The sequence below is a fragment of the Cygnus atratus genome, chromosome 1 (assembly GCF_013377495.2).
Source record: "Cygnus atratus isolate AKBS03 ecotype Queensland, Australia chromosome 1, CAtr_DNAZoo_HiC_assembly, whole genome shotgun sequence".
In the NCBI taxonomy this organism is placed as follows: domain Eukaryota; kingdom Metazoa; phylum Chordata; class Aves; order Anseriformes; family Anatidae; genus Cygnus; species Cygnus atratus.
Genome location: NC_066362.1, coordinates 129,605,940 through 129,627,192, shown reverse-complemented (window position 1 = coordinate 129,627,192; position 21,253 = coordinate 129,605,940). Strand labels below are relative to the sequence as shown.

The 21,253-nt window shown below is 40.1% G+C and overlaps 1 protein-coding gene across 1 annotated transcript in view; it reads left to right on the top strand.

Moving 5' to 3' along the window:
• The first annotated feature begins 437 nt into the window (after positions 1 to 437).
• The window catches only part of EGFL6 (EGF like domain multiple 6), a 45,861-nt gene continuing 25,045 nt past the window's right edge, over positions 438 to 21,253 (top strand). The window contains exons 1-7 of the mRNA XM_035542225.2: positions 438 to 517; positions 5,382 to 5,494; positions 7,625 to 7,717; positions 10,576 to 10,695; positions 14,423 to 14,542; positions 17,931 to 18,065; positions 19,809 to 19,931. Of these exons, the coding sequence (XP_035398118.1) occupies positions 438 to 517; positions 5,382 to 5,494; positions 7,625 to 7,717; positions 10,576 to 10,695; positions 14,423 to 14,542; positions 17,931 to 18,065; positions 19,809 to 19,931 (784 nt within the window). The remainder of the gene's footprint in view (positions 518 to 5,381; positions 5,495 to 7,624; positions 7,718 to 10,575; positions 10,696 to 14,422; positions 14,543 to 17,930; positions 18,066 to 19,808; positions 19,932 to 21,253) is intronic.

The following is a 21,253-nucleotide window of genomic DNA, read 5'->3' as shown; positions in this document are numbered from 1 at the left end:
GCATTACCCTAGGATACACAGGCTGAGGCACTTCAAATACCTGGAGCAGCAACGCCAAAGCCGAAGGACTATCTACCAAGAAATAATGTATTAATTAGCTTTAGCCTCTTAAATAACAAGCTGAGCCCCCGGGCAGCCGCCTTAGCAGCCCCAAGGTACCTAAGACCCCACAACCGGGACCCAAACCAGCCCTCAGGGCACCCCCTCGGAGGTGCGGGCAGGGCCGAGGACACCTCCCCGGCAGGCCGCCTTCCCCGGGGGCTGCCCCTTCCCCAGCGAGGTGACCCGGGGCCCCCTCCCCGCCGCCCCGGCCCCGGCCCTCCCTCGCCCCGCCCGGGGGTCCCGGGACAGGCGGTCCCGCCCCCCGGCGGCAGGTTTATGAGCCCCGTCCCGCCGCCCACCCGCCTCCGCCGCCTCTACCGCCCCGCCGCCGGGCCATGGTGCCGGCGCCCGGGGGTGCCCTGCTCCTGCTGCTCCTCCTCCTCCTCGCCGCCCTCCTCCTCGCCGCCGCGGGCAGGTGAGCGGGGCCGGGCCGGGAGGGGAGCGGGAGGGGATCGGCCCCGACCCCCGGCAGCGGGGGGGGGAGAGGCTCCGACCTCCGCCGGCGGCTCCCGGCTGGGGGTAGCCAGGAGGAGAATGCGCGGCGGTTAGGGATGGTCTTGCAGATGGTGGGGGGCTTGTTTGCTTCTTGTCAGGTCTGACAGTGGATGCGCGTAACCGGCAAGTGGCAATGTGCTGTTACAGCGCGTCCAGGGCTACCGAGCCGTCAGCGCTTCAGCAGCTGGAAGCTTATGAACCACAAACCCGCTGCCGTAGGAAACGTGTTTGCTCTCAAAGCCAAGTCCCGCTTAAATAAATGCTTGTGTTCCTGAGATAATATCTTCGTGAGATGTTGGGTGTTTACATTCCTAACACCTTGGAAAGTGTAAAACTGCAAAGCAAAAGCGGTGTCTTCTGTTATGACAAAGCATAACCTGGAGTTACCTGAAGCAAAGATGGATGTATTCATTAAAAAATAATGATGTTGTTTCACAGTGTGTTGGGAAGCCCGACAGGAACCCCTGCCTAAGGTTGTTTTACAGCCTGTCTTGTCCCAGTTGATGTTGGATGATGGTATCTCTGTCTTCTACCAAAACTGTTGTTCTCCCTTTTTCCTTGAGAGGAAGGGAAAAGAGGAGCAGCTGGAGCATCTTGATGGAAGTCGTGGATGACAAGAGGTTTTAATATAAGAGAGCAAAGAAAGAACAAAGAAATCATATTGGCTCTGAATAGATGGAAAGAGTAGAAATTAAAATCAGTTTGGAAAAAAAAATGAATTACTTATGTTTTTTTTTGTCCTTTAGAAGTGTGGCTTTCAACACCTGGACCGTTAACTTTTCTGCTTTGAGCCCTTCCTTCAAGGAATCTGGTGGTCACAGGAGGACTTAAAGGAACTTCTGCAAGCCCAAGCTAAATTGTATTTGGTGTTTTGGAAGGGGCTCACAGTAAAGCAGAACTGTTGTGTTGAGTGCCTGAGACAGACCAAAGGGATATCTAAGATAGTCATTAAAAGATAATAGGTGATGCATGTTGGTTTTGTTTAATACCATTATACATGTATAACTCCAACAAGCAAACAAAATTCCTGTGCTGTCATCTGACAAAATGTTCACTTCTGTTTCTGCACGGCATGCTCTCATAAAAGACTTTTTAGGAATCCTTTACAAATTGCTAAGCTGTAGAAAACCATCTTTTTGTTCTGAATACACCTGTTGGTCAAAATTTGAGGTCTGGTGCTATCTGTTAGCTAGCAACAATGTCCAGATTTTTTTTCAGAGGCAAAATTAAAGAAAGAGGTAATATCCTGTCTTTGAAGTTAAGTGGAAGTTGCTAAGAATGTAACAGATTTTTTTTTTTTCCCCTCAGCAGCAGGCAGCTATTGTGTGTGCAGGAGCTGACCAAAAGTATCCTGTAGAGATCTTATGGAAATAGTGCACTAAATCTATTCAGCAGCTGTCTTGAGGGGGAAAAAAAAAAGTAAAAGCTCATAAATGTCCTTCTACACAGAAAACATTACTAAAAGACAGAAAATCAATAGGAGCTGAAAACAACCAACTTTATTTTAACTCAAACCATAATTGACTTTTGTTATCTATTTGCTTGGTTAAATCACCCTTTTGAAGGCTTGCTCACTTTTCCTCTGCAGCTGTGAATGTCATATAGTGCTGGTCAGACAGGGAATAGATCACTCATGTTCACTAGTCAGGAGAACGTGACAAGTCACTTTTTCCATTGTTGGGATTTTTACTTCTATTTACTTTACTGGTATAATGGCTGCTGATGAGGATTACAGTCCAGCACAGCCATCTGCTCAGTTACCACATATGAAAATTTTGGTTGCCCATTGGTATTGCGGGCAGTAGCTTGTATTGGTCCATGGTCATAGACTAATTTTGAGAAGCTGATGCAAGGCAAAGCTTTTTTCTTACTTTATAGAATGAAACAACAAAAATACTGTGGGGTGGCAGAGGGAGTCAGTTGAATAAATAAGTCCCAGCATCCAGGTGTGCTTTATTCCTTCTTTCACTAGTTATTGCACTTGTAATATTTTCCTTTGCAGGTGTGTGTTTAAGCAATTGAGGGTATCAGTCCTACCATATCAATCAACCTAGCTTAATTGGAAGATCTCTCTAGCCACTTGATCAGTAGAGCAAAGGAACTTTCTGAATGTGTTTTGTTATAAATACCTAAGTTTTCTCTTTTTATATCAAATTAAGTAAACCACTACAAGAGGTCAAAGTTAACATACAGTAATTTAAGGTCTGACCTCACATCACACATCCAATTGTTTTTTTTTGTCTGCTGCTCATGTCACTGTAGGTATGGAGTTATATAACTGCCTTGGCCTGGCCAGCATCTGACTGCTTTGCTGTGCATTAATCTAACTTCTTTCGAGATAAAATTCAAGCTCTTTATATTAGTTCATAGAGGAACAATTTCTTTCAGCAGCAGATGAATAAAAATACGGGATATGACTTCATTCAGACCCGTTTGTATCATTATGGGCAACATCACAGCTTTCTCAGTTTGTGAAAGACTCCGTATCTTAAAATTAGATAAGTATTGTCCTCCTGGCTCTTCAGTACTCTTCAAGACTCTCAAGCTTGCTCATAGCTGTGTTCTTACTCTTATGCCCAACTCAAAGCCGCAATGGAAAGTAGCACAAGAACAAATTGATTTTATAGTAGTTTCTCTCTTAGCAAGCTTTTCTCTCTCTGATTTTGAGCTGTCAAACATGTAGATGTTTGTTGGATGGATGTTAAGAGCTGTACATAACATATCCTGATACAGCAGCAGTAAAACTTTCCTGTCACTGCTGGAATTTTGACTGAAGTATCCAAAGGTCCCACCTTTTATTTTTTTAATACCTGTGCTTGTGTCTCACAAGGATCTTGTGACAGCTAGCGTGGCCAGCTATTTCTTTGTCATCCTAACTAATGAGGCCCTGGCTTATTGCAGAAGCTTTTATAATTCATCTTCAATGTACTTCATTAAATGCTATCCTGCTAGTGTCAGCAATGTCATAGCCACATAAATCAGTTACTTCTCTGCTGCTTCAGCACTCTGTATGGCTCTGTTTGCCACTTGCTGCCTATTGCACCAGTGCCATAAGCTGCTGAGTCTGAGGACAGACCTTCACTAGAAATGAAGACTGGTCTTGCAGATGACACGCTCGGGTTTTCTTCAGTAACACATTAAAGCTACAAGTTATTTGAGGCCAGGCATTTTTGAGTGGACAGTGCCAAGCACAGCAATCTCATTTAGGCCTCTAGGTACTATAGGTGAACTCCTACACAAATACCATTTAGGGAAGGATCAGACACCTCTGGTTTGCATTGCTTCTCCCAGCAATGTCCAGCAAAGTCATAGTGATGTTCTCCTTGAAAGCATCTGCTTGCCCTGACAGGATCTACCCTATCTCTTTAATTTGTACAAAATGCTGAACCCCTGACAGCAATAGGAAGACTAATCTAACAAAACTGGTTTTGCTCACAGATTTTGGTATCTGGGTGGACTCTCAATGATCCATTTTACCTTTCCCACTGCCAAAGGTAGGCTTTAGCCTGGTGCTTGTTTTGGAAGTCAGAACCAGAGAAAGACCTTGTCCAGGGCAGCGTCTGTAAAGTTCAGCTATATTCATTTTATTCACAGTATTATGGAAGATCTTCCAGTTTTCAGAGAAGTTTGTACCAAAATCCTGTGGATATGGTATACCTTGTAAAGACACTTTCATGTACTTGATTCTGAACTGAATTATTCAATGAAAAATTACTAAATGAGCTTGTCTTCCTGTGGAAATGAGCATCTCTTGGAAAGTCATAGGAGTCTATTTCCTCTGAGCTTTAGGCATTTTAACCTTCCAGGGGAGTCATAGCACTATCCGGCGGAATTCAGGGGTGTTTTTTGGGATGCAAGCAGAATACACATTAAAGTCAACTCTGAAGTAACATCTTGTACCTTTGAAGTGTATGTATATATTTACTTTTTAATAGTATGAATTAGCGATGTTTGCAGTAAGAGTGCAACCCTTACATACAAGTACAGGAGGATATAGACAGCTGAAGTAACAGCAAGCAGAGAAAGAAGATAATTAGGGTCACAGCACCCCGTGCAGCATAGACTAAGCCTGGAATTCAAGGACAATTCAAGTTGTAGATTTCCATCAGATGTACAACTTTGACAACTAACATTGCAGGGCTGCCAACACTTGCAGCTGTTATCCACACAGTAACTTTGAGCCACCTGGTTGTATTGGCTGATTAAATTAACATTTGTATGATCAGGGAGTCCTGTGCAACCTGAATGCCTGGGAATATCTGCACTTATCTCATCAATGTGCACATACACAGTGGCTGCAAGTCTGCAAGACACTGGATCTGTGGGGCTGACTGATGTTCAGAAAGGTGCTTTTCTGCAGAACGAGTAATTTGTCGTCCAGAGCAATAGAGCTGAGCAGGTATGGCAGCATATATCCAGTCCTGATTCTTCCTCTGATGCAAGCTGCAGTAGCCCCACTGACTTCACTGAGATTAAAAAAAGACTAATTCTAGCAGAGGCCCTGGTTCTATTTTTTTTTCTTTGCCATGTTTCTCGTTAGAAAGGATTTATGTTATTTATGTTGCAGGGTTGTTTTATTGCAGGTGAGATGCTCCTATCACCCCTTTCTCCATCTAATGCAACTTTGCATTCCTGCCAAGGAAGTGTTGAATGCTCCGAGGTTCATTGAGATGAAAATGCCTGACAGTGGATAAAACATGAGAGAAATGCACAAAGGAATATAGGGAGGAATGGATTAAAGTGTATCTGCCTGCTGGAGCTAGTGTTTATCCCTTCTTATGCAGCTCAAGAGTTCGTGGGCAGCTGGTGACTGTGAGCCAGCCTGGGGTGTGTCGCTATGGTTCTCGGACGGATTGCTGTTACGGCTGGAAAAAGAACAGTAAGGGCCACTGTGAAGGTAATACTAACAGTTTGTGCTTGTTTCCTCTCCATGGCTGTGTACTTGGTACAAATAAAAGGACTTGATGTGAATCTGCCAGAAGTTACAGAAGAAAGCTTGTGAGGGAGTGAAGTCTCTTATCACTTGGATGGGAGAATGAAAAAAACATGCTGGAGACAGTATCTCCTTAAAAAAGCAGAGCTTTAGGTAAATAACAGCAAACAATAAAATACAGATTTAAAAATTCTTAGGTCCAGAAGTGGCCGTCTGTGCTAACCTCCTGCATACCGTGGCTGAGAGACTGGAACTTGTCAGTGCCTGTGCTGTTACAGCTGTCAAATAAATGCCAAAAATGCAGCATCTTCTGGTGCTACATATGGACCCATGAAATCAATTGGTATCCTTTGTCTTAAAAACTACACAGCCTGTGAGAACCAGGAAGCTTTAACTTTCTAAAAATACAAATAAAACCCAAGTAATAAGTGCACCTGACTTGAGCTCAGGTCAGCATTCTGGTCTGTGGATTGTTGGCTTTATAAGAAAAGCAATGACTCTTGAGAAATTTCTAATTTGTTACAGGTCTACAGATCCCAAGGAGAAGGTGATGTGAAATCTTCCTCTAGCTCTACTTGGGAAAAACACAACAAAATCCTAAAATACGTATTTTAGGAATCTTTCTCGTATGTTGCACCTATTGCCCCAGAGTTTGGCATTGTCTATCTAGTGAATTTGAATAGAGGCTTAGAGTTGTTCACTGCTGACTGATGCTTTAAACAGAAAGGTGCCAAAATGTCTCTGCTCTGTATATATAGCATATCAGTTTATAGAAAGAAAGAAGTGATGAATACACTTATTAATATTTCTGCATTGTTTAACAGCACATTAGTTTTGCTGCAAAAGAATAGTAGAGGGACAACCAGCAAATGTAACTTCGAGCTAGTGGAATTAAGTTGGTCTCTTCTAAAGCAATAGGTTACTTTCCCTTACTAGAAACCAATTTTCATAAGTTTTTAAAGTGGTTCTTTGGCAGATTTCATTAAAACAACTGTAGTGTACTACTGCATTGAAAATCCAGATGCAGTGCTGTACTCTGTTTCAGTGTCAATACTCAACTGATCTCACATTATGCCACTTTGCTTTCAGGGGCAGGGACAATGTTGAACTATGGCTAATCTGCAGAGCCAGCGGTTCAGTACTTCTGAATGAATCTCTTAAATGTAGGAGAAGATGCTTGAATTCAGCAGGATTAATTTTAATTATGAATTTTAATATAGTAACTGTGATTTTCCTATTTCCTGTAGTTCAGAAAGCAGATTAATTACACAAGGTAGTTTGGATGCCCATACGGGTGCATACTCTTTTACTGCTCTTCTAGAGCTAGTACTGACTTAAATGCATGTTCAGTTTGATTTTCCCAGATAACACTCATTTTGATCATCACATTGACTTTAGGAGGTATTAAAGATCGAGGCTTAAGCATTATAAAAGCCAGCATTTAATTTCTGACTAATGATGAGAGTTAGAGAACTTCTACCCTTTAACGCATTGAGGATAAGCCCAGCCCTTTCAAGTCATTGTAAATCTGATGCAATTGTAAATATGGGAATGTGTGGTAAGGACAATTGTCTGGTTTGACAGACGTGCTCTGGGTATTCCACCATGAGATGGACATGTTCTCAGCTGTAAGAGAGGAGATCCAAAAACAGAAAACCGCTCTAGGGTCTTCTGTGACTGCAGGAGAGTGCTGTCACCCCTTCCCTGCTCCAAGTGTAGAAAATCAAGCTGCTGGCTAGCTGCTTCTCACATATGGCTTCCCAAAAATAGGAAAAAAGCAGAGTACAAAACTAAATGTAAGTTGTAACCATGGCAGAAAGGAGCATTTGGGAGGGTGCTAAAAGGAGCCCCTTCTTTTCCAGGTCTTTACAAACTGGGAAAAGCATGTGTTCATGTAATCCACGCTAGCAACCATTTTCTCCAGCAGAAATAATGCACTGATCAGTAGATACCATGCTCAAACTAGAGGGAGAAGTATGGAGGATGTTGAACTTCTGCAATAATTTTTTAGGCAGTTAAGCAGGGGAAGAGTTCTCAAATAGAATCATCTAACTTTTTTTTCTCTCTCTCCTTTTCTCTGCCTGATTTCCCCAGCTATCTGTGGACATGGCTGCAAGTATGGCGAGTGCATGGGACCAAACAAATGCAAATGTTTTCCTGGATTTACAGGGAAAACCTGTAATCAAGGTTTGTGCTCATGGGAATATAACTCTAGAAACCAGACTGCTGATGTTGTCTTCTTGTCGTTTATTAAGAATTGTCATTTTCCAAAATAGTAAAATAAGATCTTTTCTTATTTACATAGCAGAGCTTAGTGTTTAAGGCTCTTGCCTGGGATACTGGAGATGCAAACTGTAAGCCTCCTTCAGCAAACAGGAGTTTGATCCTATATCATGTATCTCCTGCAGGCTGGTGACAAGGGCAAACTGTCTCATTTATAGTCAGAGGATTAAGGCATGGAAAGATTATATAGGAAAGGAAGAGCCAAAAGTCAAATCTGGAACCCATGTTATTTTTTTTAAAACTAAAAATCCGTGCTATTTTCTTAACTAACCTCCTCAGAAAGACAGGCAATTATATGCTAGATGTGTTATTTCTCAAGCTGCCCGGGCCAATGCCATCTGTTTGCATATGCTGACTTTTTCTTTTTTTTTAGAATTACATACTTAGAAACTTTGAATGCACCACTTTACCTCCATAAGCGTGCAGTTAGACATTGCAATAATTCCACCAACACCTTGGTGACACCTCAGCTTTTGTTGTTGTTCCAGTATATGATCTCTGTATGTGATCAGATGAAAGGAGCAGATCACTGTGCATGGAGAGGCCTTCCTACTGCAGCACAGATGAGTGAAGCATGGAATGAGAACCACATGAATGGAGGGGTCTATTGATGCTACCTTCCTAAGCACCTGCGGTCTTTGCTTAAAAATGTTACATTGACGTTGAAAAATAAGAGAATTTTTAGTGAGTCAGAACAAACCTCTTTTACTACACAATATCTTTCAAGCAACATGGTATAAAGCTATAATGTTAAGTATTTAGAAAGCACCATCTTATGCACTTTTGATACAGGGAAAGAAGTCAGCCCCTTGGTACTCCTAGAGAGCAAACAGCAGCCTTGGTTGTGTATAATAGATCCATGGTTACCAGTACAGCCTCAGCCTCTAAACCAACAAGTTTAACCTCCAACATGAGTTAGCAACTTCAGTGTACCAAAAGACAACAGAGAAGCCCCCTGCTTGTTTTTTTTGTGCAGTAACTCCAGCTGGATTTGCTATGCCCTCCGTAGGCAAGAAGGTCAGTTCTGTGCACTTGCAGTAGATTCAAAGTCTAAGGCTTCATGGAAGCACTATGTAGACCTGCATGTACAAATTGTCCAGTAGCTCCCTGGGCTGTTCTGTCTTATGAAGTATGGCCAGGAATTTTTTTTTAGCAAGGTGGTGGCTGGCACAGGCCAGAAATGCCCAGGAGCCATTTCAGTAGTATAGCCATATAGGTGTTCATGTTCCAGTAGCCAGGAATGCTCGGAGCCTCTTTAATTTCCAGGCAGATACAGCCTTGGTCTGTCCTTACAGCAGAATGCCCGGCTGAGCAAGCTCAACGTGAGCTAACTAAAATAACAGAGATAAGGGGACTCTATTAGTCTGCCACTGAGTCTGAGCTAAATTAGCCTTATCTCCATAGGTTCTCTTTTAGAGCTGCGTATGCTATCTCTGCATTACTGTGCATTGTGCAATATAGGCGTAGCTAAGCACTTTTCAAAATGTATGGTCTAAGTGGAATGACTTTTTTTTCACCTCTAGTTTCTTTGTTACGAGAATCTTGGTTTTTCAGTGGAGGCTCAGTAGCAGAGAAAGCCCAATGTGATTTGCAAGTTGATATGTTGTCATTTTTCAAACAGATTGTTTAAATAGCTGAGTGCAACCGTCTTTTTCTTCCCTGAACTAAGCTGTAACAAATACTTCACACACATCTATAACTACCACAAAGTTTATGCTTTGAATGGTCTGGAGGTTTTTTTTTCTGGTCTGCAGGGTGCATAGCTGTGAGAACAGCTGCTTCTCCCATTAAAACTGGAGCTCTGCAAGCTAAATGCTGGGAGAGTTGTCTTCATTGAAATTATATTATTGGTCATGTGCTGTTAAGCTACCTGTTGAATGGGTCGCATGTGCTGGTGTATTCTGTTAATGAGTTCTGTCTGTTTGCTAATCAGGTATCAAAATACAAGAGGTAGAGGTGTCAGTTCACAGAAATCACAAACACAGACGCTGTTCCCTTGTTACAGAACCAATACCATTGACAATAGTGATGCCTATACTACATAAATTGAGCTTTTTAGGATTCTGGTTTTCTACCAGTGAAATAAAGCTATTGAGAATTTGAAATCAACTTAGTGTCTTGCAAATCCTTTTAAATCCTGGATTGTAAAAAGGAGTTAGGATGCTTTTATTCTCTGGATTTTAAGAATTTGAGATTTTTGTACTTTCATTCTTAATGTCACATGACTCTTTATATTCGGTGTTTCATCTTGGCTATATGTCCCTGCCCTGATAACTTTGGTGCCAATGTGTAGCTCAGGGAAAAAAAATTATATATATATATATATATATATATATATATCTTTGTTTCACTTTAGACTAAGAAGAGCAAATCAGCTTCAGATAAACATTTAGCCTTTCTAGTACAGAGGTCAGCTGGAGGGCTGAAATATCCAGCTAGAATCAGAGAAATCCAGAAAAATAACTCCCAGATAATACAGCAACTACAATTCTCTTTCTGCCCCTCCACTCCTTCCTAACAAGCTGCCAGATGGGGCCAGAGTTTGCTTTACTTTTTCAGGTGTAGAAGTCTGTGTGTTAGTTTTCCTAGCACTCTTTCAGCCAGATGGTCTGCTAAATTCTCATCTTGCAAGGGGTTGGCTTGTTTTCAATCCAGGCTGTTTTACTGTGGGGAATTAAAGGCATTAAGCAATATTATCAGGCTATATGTATGGATATATGTATATAAACCCAGCAGTCATCTAATTCCAATGAATTCTGCAGATCTGAATGAATGTGGACTGAAACCACGTCCCTGTGAACACAGATGCATGAATACACATGGCAGCTACAAGTGCTATTGTCTCAACGGGTACATGCTCATGCCAGATGGCACATGTGCAAGTAAGTAATAGAGCTGGTAGGATAGGAACACCAAAATAATCTAATCACATTTGATCCCAGCAAAATTTCTTTGTGTGATGAATGGATTTAGCTTGTTCAGGATAGGATTTTTGCCTCAGCTCTTTGGTGCTCTCAGCAGCTGACAGAGGTTTTCTGTTTGGCAGTATATGGACAAAGTGAACTAGGTAATAACTGTTTTTGGTGCTCAGAAGAATTTTTGTCCTGCTGGAAGTAAAAATCTTTGATAGTGTTACTTCAAATGAAGGACAGCTTGTATGAGCTTGGCACGTAGCTGTGCTGGTTCATCTGTTGAATAAGGATGAATGAATCAATCCAAGCAAAGCACCAATACAGACTATGCTTTACTGTGCTGAACTTCACGGCATTATTCTTGCTTTACCTTTCTGTGCTCCCTGACTAACTTATTTTCTCTCAGTGCTAATATGCTTCCTACAGTTGCTGCTGGCTTCTTGCAAACATTTGTCCACTGTGCTAAGGGTTATCTGAACTGTGTTTCTACCTATTTTCTCGGTCTTTAAGCCAGCATGTAAAGGAAAGCATTCTGCTTTCTTAGTCAACCTGATTTTCAGATGTGAGGAAGCTTCTTATTTTTCAATGATACTTTTTTGTTTCTAGAAAACACTTTCTTTTTCCCCCTTATCTGTTTGAAATAGTGCAGGTATTTCTGCTTTGAATTTCACAAAACCCTAAGTAAAATGGGGACAGCCCTTTCTGGAGTCTACTGGGCTGAAGCAGATGCATCAGTGGGACAAGAAAGCTAGTTGGTCTCAGCAGTGGACCAATCTGCTTTAGAGGCCTGTCCTGAACGTAGCTGTATCAGGTGCAGCCCAGCCATTCCCATGGTTATAAGAGACAATCATAAACTCTGAACAAATTTATATATCTTCAAACTCTGGAGACAGCCATTCACCAGTTAGGGTGTCCATCTGGTGAGTTTGATGTCAGTCTTGAGATAATTGGAAAAATACCCAGCTTTGGCAAACATTCAGGGGACTGCAGTGTCAGCAGCTCTGGGGCAGGCAGAAAAGCCAGATCTCCTAGTTTGTCTCCTTGTTATGGCAGGAAGACTGAAATTGCTGTGAAAGGTGCCTGGGGTCTGAGCTTTTGAAGGCTTCCCCTTCCCTGCAGCACATGGTGGATCTCAACAGCAGACAACAGCTGTGGGGTCTTTGAGGTCTCTGAGAAATGGATACATCCAAGATAATTTGTGTATCTGCTGACATCATGAACTGAGCTGGTTTCAGTCAGGCTGGTGTCTTATGGACAGCTGAAGTTGGCAGAAACCAGAGGTACTGTCAAAAGAAACCTATCCTTTGAGCCCAGTTCCCTTTGAGCCCAGCGGGAGCTTGTTCCTCCTTTGTCCCATCCATCTGTCATTCTCCCTCCTCTGAGTAGGAGCCACACTACTGAACCAAGTCAGAAAACTAAATCCAGACTGTAACGAGCCTTTTTTGTTTGTTTAGTTTTAAGCCAGTCTTAGTTCAGGATAGGTTTCCTGATTTTAAAAAACTTTGTACTAAATTTGTACAAAAATCAGAGTTGTGCTATACCTTGCTTGAGCCAGCACAAAACACTGAATTTCTCAGCAACAGCGGCCTGTTCAGAGTATATATGAAAAAATTGCTTGAGCAGCTGTGAGCCCTGAAGGGTGTTTCACTTTGGCACACAAATGTTATTTCCCAAATTAAAACAGTGGTGGAACCCTGACAAGCACTGATACAGATTGAATCCAAATTTCCGGGGGAAAAATGGTTTTCAGTAGAATGGACGTCTTCATTCTTCATGGCTGTAGTTCAGGAGGCAGAAACTTGTATGTTCATCCATCCTGTTTCTTTACCACCTTCCAGTAAAGAAACAACTTCCAGTTTCAAAGAGCTTTTATTTTTTAGGCATAAAACATGATTATGAAATGAAATAGTAAATTGTTTGTTCAAGTAGAAATCATTCTTGGTTAAGTCTACTAGACTCTCCTCTTGCTTGATGCTAATTTAAGCGTGTGCTCAGATGAAATGTTGGTTTAACTCACTACTTAAATAGTTTATTTACCTAATTACTGTTTTATTCAAGCAAACATTTTGAGCAAGATGTAGTTCCTTTTGAATCAAATTCTCCATGATGCAAATCTCCTTAACAAGATGAAGTCTACCTTGTCTGAACAGTCAGACTTATCCAGAACCATGCTGAAAGACTGTGGTACTAGAAACAGAAAGGTATCAGAAGAATGTGGTTTTGAGCCACAGAGAACCATTGCTTCAAGTAGATAGTAGGTTAGTACCTAAGACAGTCACACAAATTCTGCAGGAATCACTGTACTAAATCTGATTAGCAGTTCATCTAAACCATTCATATTCTGTCTAACTATAGCCAGCAATAGAGATTTCAAACATAACAGAAAACAGACAATTACCAATTGGAGAAGAATGATGTTTAGTAAGTTTCTTTATTGCCACTTAGGAGGTAGATAATGTGACAAAAGTATCATGATCTACAGTCCATGTTTTTTAATCTTACCCACTGCTACTGTGTACATCCTCATTTGTACAAAAGTAAACTGCTTTTGCAAATACAGTGAATTTTTGGCCTTGAATATTTATTGCTTATCCACAGGATCTACATAAACCAGCCTAAAAAAAATAATTTTACCACAGATTAAACATTAATTTTAATAGCAACAGAAATAACATGCATTATTATATATTAAAATAATATGGCTGTAGATATATGCGCACTCACACACATCATTGTCTTTTCTATACACTTCATTACACACAATTTTGAAATTGCTGGTACTTCTATCAATGAATGTGTTGCATTTTAAAATAATATCCATATATTTTTCTATTTAGGTGGTGAGCTAGGACTCAAGGTCTTGCAGTTTGTGTGATATAGTAATAGATAGATAATCAGAGTGACATAGTGGAATATACTTCCTTTGCACGCACCTCTAACTCCTCCAGTAAACACTTCCAAATGCTACTTTTCTCCCTGGCATCATAACATTAATGCTTGCAGAATATCCTCAGGATTTAAGATGCATCTCCCTACATACTTAGTACATTTGGCCTGCTTTTCTAGCATCTCATAATGCTCTCTCAGACAATACCTAGACCCCTACACTTCTATTTACAGGCTTACCAAAATCATCTCCAATAATTTACGCTCATAGCCAATCTACTGTGTACTGACTACCACGTGCTTCTTTAGATTCAAGTATCTGTTCAAGATATAAATAAAGGATTAAAATAAAATGCATTTTCAAACTTCATCAGGCTAAATAATTTTAAAATCAGAATGTCTACTAAGAGCATGCTCAGTGGTAAGCAATGAAAATATTTCTTTACTGAATTGCAGTTTTCTGTATGGTAAAACTGTAGTGATGAAAAATGTAAAAAGCCTTTTTTTCTGCTTTGACCAGTTCTCTCTGAATCTAAAAGATAATAGTCACAGAACTGGTAGCAGAGGAAAAAAAGGAGGCATAAGGGCAGATAAGGAAAGAACAAAGTAAAGGGGAGGGAGAATTTGAGATCTATCTCAAGAGCTGCTGAATTGTGTTATTAATGTGTTAATGTATAAATAGCTTGATTAATGATTAATGGAATTTTGTTGTTCTCATTAATTTTCTGCATTCATTCAAATCTAACTTAATAACAAAGTGTGTGTTTCCAGCCTAGATTTTACATTATTTTTTTAAAAATTCTGTTTTCAGGCTCTAGGACTTGTGCCATGGTTAATTGCCAATATGGATGTGAGAAAGTCAAGGAGGATGTACAATGTCTTTGTCCATCAGCTGGCCTTCAGTTGGGACCAAACGGAAGGACATGCGTTGGTATGGTTAGAGAGCTCACTCTCAGCTTCTTTTCTATAAGATTCCATAAAACTCAAGAGTCTGAGGAAAGGGTAATAAGTAGTTAGCCCTCCTCACTGACTTCAATAATGCTCCTTGTTGCTTGCAATGTGATGTAAAGTTTGCATGCTTTTTTAATAATTCTTCTCATTAACATTGGCTATGTAATTCTTTGGGCTAGTGCCATCCGCAATAAATAATCAAATGTTTTAACGTGTTTTGGAGTCATTAACAGATTCTCTATTTCTCCGAGACTGTTACGTACAACACAGGAAGCTGTCCTACTGACATAGCACATGATAGGATTTGGGGTTGTGTCGAGATGTTTCTTTCTTGTATTGTGGTAACCTACAATACAAACTTCTGGATTTTTCTACAGAAGCCTCAATGTCATTTTACCTAGGGATTTCCTGTGGTGAAGTTAGCGTTACTTCATAACACTTTGTTCTATGATACCAATTTTATGGTGGCATCTGACAAGGCAGTGCTACAGCATTGCAATCCAATGCTGAATTAGTACCCATCTTAACGTTGAAGCTAAACTAATTTCAAAACACCAATGGGTGTGAAACAAACCCTCCAAAGCAGAGACCCGTCCAAGAATTAGAGAAGCAGTGGCAGTGAAGTGCATGTCAGGGAGTAGCAGGAGCAGGGTAGTTCTTCAAGGGGGGTTGAGCAATATGCAACCCCAGCACCCACAGTGCTGTGTCCTCACTGACCAGGGCCCCCTTCTACAGCATCTCATCATGCTGGCGGACGAGAGTGCTGATAACAGGGTGAGTGACAAGGAAAGGTGATAAATCAGGTCCAGTGTCCGTCCAGAGGGTCCAGTCAAGAACAGCAGAGATGGAACACAGGGTGGGAGATAAGGCTACAACATACATTATAAGGAGGCCATTCAGGAGGGGTCTGGAGACCATCTACCTACAGAGTCGTTCTGAGGTCCACCCAGAGGACAGGGAAGGGTTGGGAATGGGTGTAACTACAGCACAGTTTGGACAGAGACTCAAGGCCCAGGACTGAGCTGAAATAGGACTCCTTGGTTCATGAGTGGGTAGAGGTCCATGGTGAAGCTGACCGGGGAGACCAAGACCTCACAGAGTACACAGGAGGCCCTGACAGCATGTAACAGAAACCTTTCCAAAGCTGGAATGTTCCTGTTACTGGTCATCACAAACAAACTTGAAAGGCTATGAAAGCATTCATTTTTCACAACAGATGCTCTCCACTGAAGTGTTTTAAATTTGGGGAAATATTGCTTTATGCAAAAATACCTTTATGCAAAAGAAATACTTTTATGCAATTTCATCTTAAAACAGGGCCAGTAGCAGTTTCATACGCAACAAGTATTCAATAGAAGTCTGGAACTGAAAATAATTTTAGCTAAATCTTTACATGCAAATCGTCCTTTTGAATCAGTATGTTTTCATTTAAAATGCTAACTCATAAGCATTTTACCAATTCCAAATTTCAAAAACAATTGATACAGAAAGTGGTTTTTGTTTCCTTCTTTCTTACCCTCCCTGTTTTCCAATCTAGCGTTTCTTTTCTGAGCTCACCTGGCCTCCAAATGGGTAATGCTCTTGGTCCAGAATGATATTTTATTGTATTCTTATTTTTTTTTGTTTTGTTTTAATATTTCTTCCACTCAGGCAAGCATAGAAGATTGAAAATTGCAGCTGGGAAATATTTAAATTGTCCAAAATACAATGGAAAAAAGTTTTTGCAATGGGTACTATTTACTAAAATGTCCTTAACCTAAATTCACATTTAGTTATGTTATTTCTGTCACAATAGTACAAGTCCTCCAGATCATAAAGGGTGGCTTACAGGCAAGGAGGAATAACTAGCAGCTCCATGTCAGATACTGCTTACCAATACATACTTGTGGACTGATATCTATAGCTTAAAGAATGTTTTAGATGTTGAGAGGTTTAACATGTCAAACACAGAAAATGAATTTTAGCTCCAATGGCCAAAACAATATTAAGCTTAACATTTCAAACAACAGATGACCCAAGAGACACTGCTGTATAGAAGGACAATTACTATATGAATTGTTCTCCTTAATGCACAGCTGTAATATCAAGTCATGTATGAAGGTCATGTATCCTGAGACTATTTTTTCATTTTTAGGATCTATAGAGTAAACCCATATGGATACTTGCCTCAACTTCCAAAGTATACTCCAACTCCAACATGAGAACATTATTTCTTTCTCTCAAACAAAATGATTTTTGTAATTGGAAATGTCCTGCTTTGAGTAATCAAGGCTCTCAGACTATCAGCAAGCAAGTTAACATTTGTTTGAATTATTTAACAGCTACTTGAAGGTGAACATTGTGAACATATGCATTTAAATATAATAAACAAGATAAATGGTTCTCTTCCTGAATTATTCAGACAACGGTTTTTATTCTCTTGTATTGTGTTTATTTGTATGTACTTTGCCTGCCCAAATGGATTTGGAAGAATGCTGATATATATGGTAGAAGGTAAAACAGACAAACAGATATGTCCAGTGGTTGGAAATAGCAGACCCCTTCTTCTTGCACAATTTGTTAGGTCACTCTTTTCTGTGACCTGTTCTCCATCTCCAGAATGAGAAAGAAAGCAAATTCCTGCTGTATAGCATAATAGATGCTTCACAGATTATAAAATACTCTTAATACTCTGGTATTAGTCACAGAAAAACTATAAGCAGATAAACACTTGAAGATTCTTGACTATTAGTCTTAGCTTAATCTTCCTAAGAAGCTGCATTGTTCCTGAACCTGCAGAGCAGAACAGCACATTGTGTTTCACTTTTCCTTTTCAACACGTTCATAGGTTAAAAAACAAAAAACAAAAACAAAAAAAAAACAGAGTTATAGGTGAATTATAAAGACAGAGCACTTGCAGTCTGAAGTCTGTATCTTGACTTAGCCCAGCAAGGGGAGGTGCAGAGATTCAGTAGGAAGAGCTGCTGCTCCTGCTCCTTTCTGCTCTTGGTTTCCTGTTTCTGAGGCTTTCTCATAAACTGTTCTGATATTTCCTTTCTCAGAGAAATCATAAAATATTTCTAGTTCCTTCCTGCCCTGCCCTGTGACTTTAGGGTCAAATCATTGTCCCCAGCAGAGTCCCCACAGCCAGTTACCCTAGCTTTTACTGTGCCAGGTCTCAAAATCTCCATAAAGTTAGTGGATATTTTGCTGCTTCGTTCATATTTCCACATGCAAAAAACAACCCCAAGAGAAAGAATGATAGGACTTTTTTATTAAACAACTTGTGATAGCTAAGAACAAAGCATTCCTGTGCAAATCCCAGCTAGTTCTTGCTTTCCCATTTTGTCTTCTCATGGATCTGACCGGTATCCCTGTTCCCAATCTAGATATTGATGAATGCTCCACTGGCCGAGCTGTCTGCTCTTTCAACCGCAGATGTGTCAACACGTTTGGAAGCTACTACTGCAAGTGCCAGCTTGGTTATGAACTGAAATACATCGGCGGCCATTATGACTGTGTAGGTAAGATTTAGCGTATGAATTTTCTTTCTCCATTTTTTTTTCATTCCAACATAATGTATCTTTCCTGTCATTGCCTGAAGCATGTTGGCCAAGTCTAGGGGTTCTGCCTCAGAAATGATTAAAAGATGTTACTAAGACTATTCCTTAAGACACCTGCAGCTTTTGTCCAGGTTTTCTCTGTAGCCTTATGAAAAACCTGACCACAGGCACTTGCAAATTAAAATGCCTCATTGTACCAAATCATCTCTAGGCCTTTTGCAAAAGATCTACAAAAGCATGTAGTATATATGACAGCTGACTGACTACAAGGAAGTGCTAGTTCTGGGACAGTTTTAGTTAAAGAGCCTGTTTTATCCTCTCAGCTTTCAACCTGTGATGAAGAAGCAGTCCCACAATCTTTTTTTGTGCGTGTGTGTAGTTAATCAGCAATGTGAATCAAGTTGCTTCATGACTGTAAAAATAATTGCTTGGATGGACAGTACAGAACTTAAAGAAATAAATGTATGAAAATAGTAAATGAACAAGCAGTTCCACAAAAAAAAAAATAGATTTTAATTAGTTTTTAGGTTTCTTTTGCATGTATAAATTTCTCCCAAACAGACATACAGGCGAAAAGTTATCTTGATATGCCCAGGAGTTAAAATAAACATCAATACACCTTTACTCCTGTTTCAATCTGTTAACTAAATGGTAAAATAATAGCAGAGGATAAGGTACCACAGCAGGCACCACCACAGTATTGTTCATGCAGTTCACTACCTGAGAGCCTGGAAGGGTTGGAACTAAACTGCATCCAGAAGTGAAATTTTTTTTTTTTGGTTTTATTTGTTTAAGATTGGGCCTTAGGGGTGGGAGGGAAATCTTAAGGCAGGTTTTGGACACTGAAATTTAAGCTTCCCTTTGTAAGCAGACCATGGGAGTTTTAAAGTGGAAAATATGCTTACATTTTCATAAAATTTCTGCTCTGTGTATGGGGGAAAACCTGGAGAGTTCTCAGTAGTCAAGATTTTATCTGGAAACCTGAATCTCGCTCTCAGACATACCGTAATTTTTAGTCATTCTTCCTGCTACTTGTCTCCTAGCTGACCTACATTACGCAGAGAACCTATCAGCTGCAAAAAATGAGGCAATCTGGGTAAAATGCAAGTGGTGCAAAAATGAGAGCAACAACTTGGCTCCCTCATGTGGGAGAAATAAGAAACATCTTTGTGATGTAGCAAAATAATGAAAAAGAACAAAATTAGTTACTCTTGATGCTTGTGCCTTTTGTTGTACCTAGCTGAACATAGTATTTTCTACTGATTTTTTCCTAATCATACTTTTTTTCATGTAGCATCATATGTATGCCTGGAATATTAGTAGACAAGAGATCTCAAGATCTTGGCCTGCCCATTGTTAGTTTCAATTACATTTCTAGAGCGAGTGAAAGAGTGGGGAAGAGTTGCTGAATTTTTTTGATTGATGTCACACGTTTTCTTGGTGCCTTTTGTTAATAGATCACTTTGTACAACCTATACATTGAATCCTGTTCTCATTCAGTAGATCTCTGTGTTCACTTTGTGTTTATTAGGATACTAAGTATTCTCTCCTAGTGTGAATTCTTCTGCCTGCAACGGTCCCTGGATTGTCTTGGTCTAACTCTAGTGCTTACAATACCCGAAAACAGATGGTAAGCACAAACAGGCTCTCATGAAGCTTAGGTTTCAGGACAGTTTTCACTAAGGCACTTATATCTTTCCCTAGATGTAAATGAATGCGTGGCAAATACACACAGGTGTAACCTCCATGCAGAGTGCGTCAACACGGAGGGATCCTTCAAATGCAAATGTAAACAGGGATACCAAGGAAGTGGATTCGACTGTACTGGTGAGTACCACTGGATGCCAGGAATAGTACTATATTGCTTTCCCCCTGTAATTGATGTTTACAAGGCATTTGCTAGGAAAGATCATGCTGAACAGTGCTGCAATACCTACCAAGGCAAGCTTCTCCATGAAATAATATACTTATTATATGAGTCATTGCATGGTTAATACAAGTATTATTAGCTAAAATTAATTTTGCCTGTGAATCCCCAAGTCCCATCGTATCACTAGGAATCACAAGTAGAAGAGAGAAGATAACTGTGCCTGAAGGAATAGAGAAAATAGCTTTAAAACATCTACTATGTGTTTTCCTCAAACTTCCACAGCTAGCCTCTTGGAGGGCTGCTCAATTCCTTTTAGAAGAGTTTCAAGCTAATTTAGCAGAAAGTGAGAGAAGGTAGGAAAGCCATGACTTCTGCGCTAAATTATTTTCACTTATATTTTGCCTTTGTTTGTTTACTGAATATTAAAGACTTCCTATAAAGATGCCATTGTCAGTTTCTATGTGAATGTGACCCTCCAAAAAAATCCAGTAATGAGCCAGTTTCCTTGCTAGTCCACATCCCTTGTGATTTGTCACTGCAGTTTACTGCAACAGAAGGATGCAATGTGGCTTGAGACCTGGGTGAATATTAGAGCAAACTCACATTACACATATTGATATGGTTCTGTTAAAACAAAATGGATAAATTCTTAAACAAATACATCTCTGAGCAAAAGGGCTTAGGACTTTTTTTTCTTTTTATTTTTTTTTTAATGAGAAGCTGAAAATTTCAAAGGAAAATCTCTTTGACGAAGTTACTGCTTCCTCAGACAAACAATTCAACAGGAATGCTTTCTTGAATATGAACAAAGGAAATATTTATCTCATGGAGAGGCTATCATGCATTTTTTAATGTCTAGCCCTATAAAAAATAAACGCTGAAGATGGATCATTTCTGTCTTCTCGCTGATTTTCCTATTAAATTGTTCATTCTCTCTCTGCATACTTCCTCATGTCGTATTTCCAATTACTGAAGTCCATTTCTTGGTTAGAAGAGGAAGAAGCTGTGCATTCATAAACGTAGTGGAACATACTAAATGGAAAAGAAATTTAATGCAAGAGAGGATAGAGGAATAACACACAGTAATGAGAGAAATCAGAGCCATAGGCAGAAAGTCAGAAAGCAAGGGACTAGCTAGAAAGAGGTATACAGTAATAAAGGGGAAAAAGTTAGTGGTAGATAAAACCCAAAAAGCAGTGGTACTAAAAAAAAGACTGATTTCTGTGGTTGTAACTCCCATATACACCTCCTTTCTTTGAGGGAAAACGAGGCAGTTCTT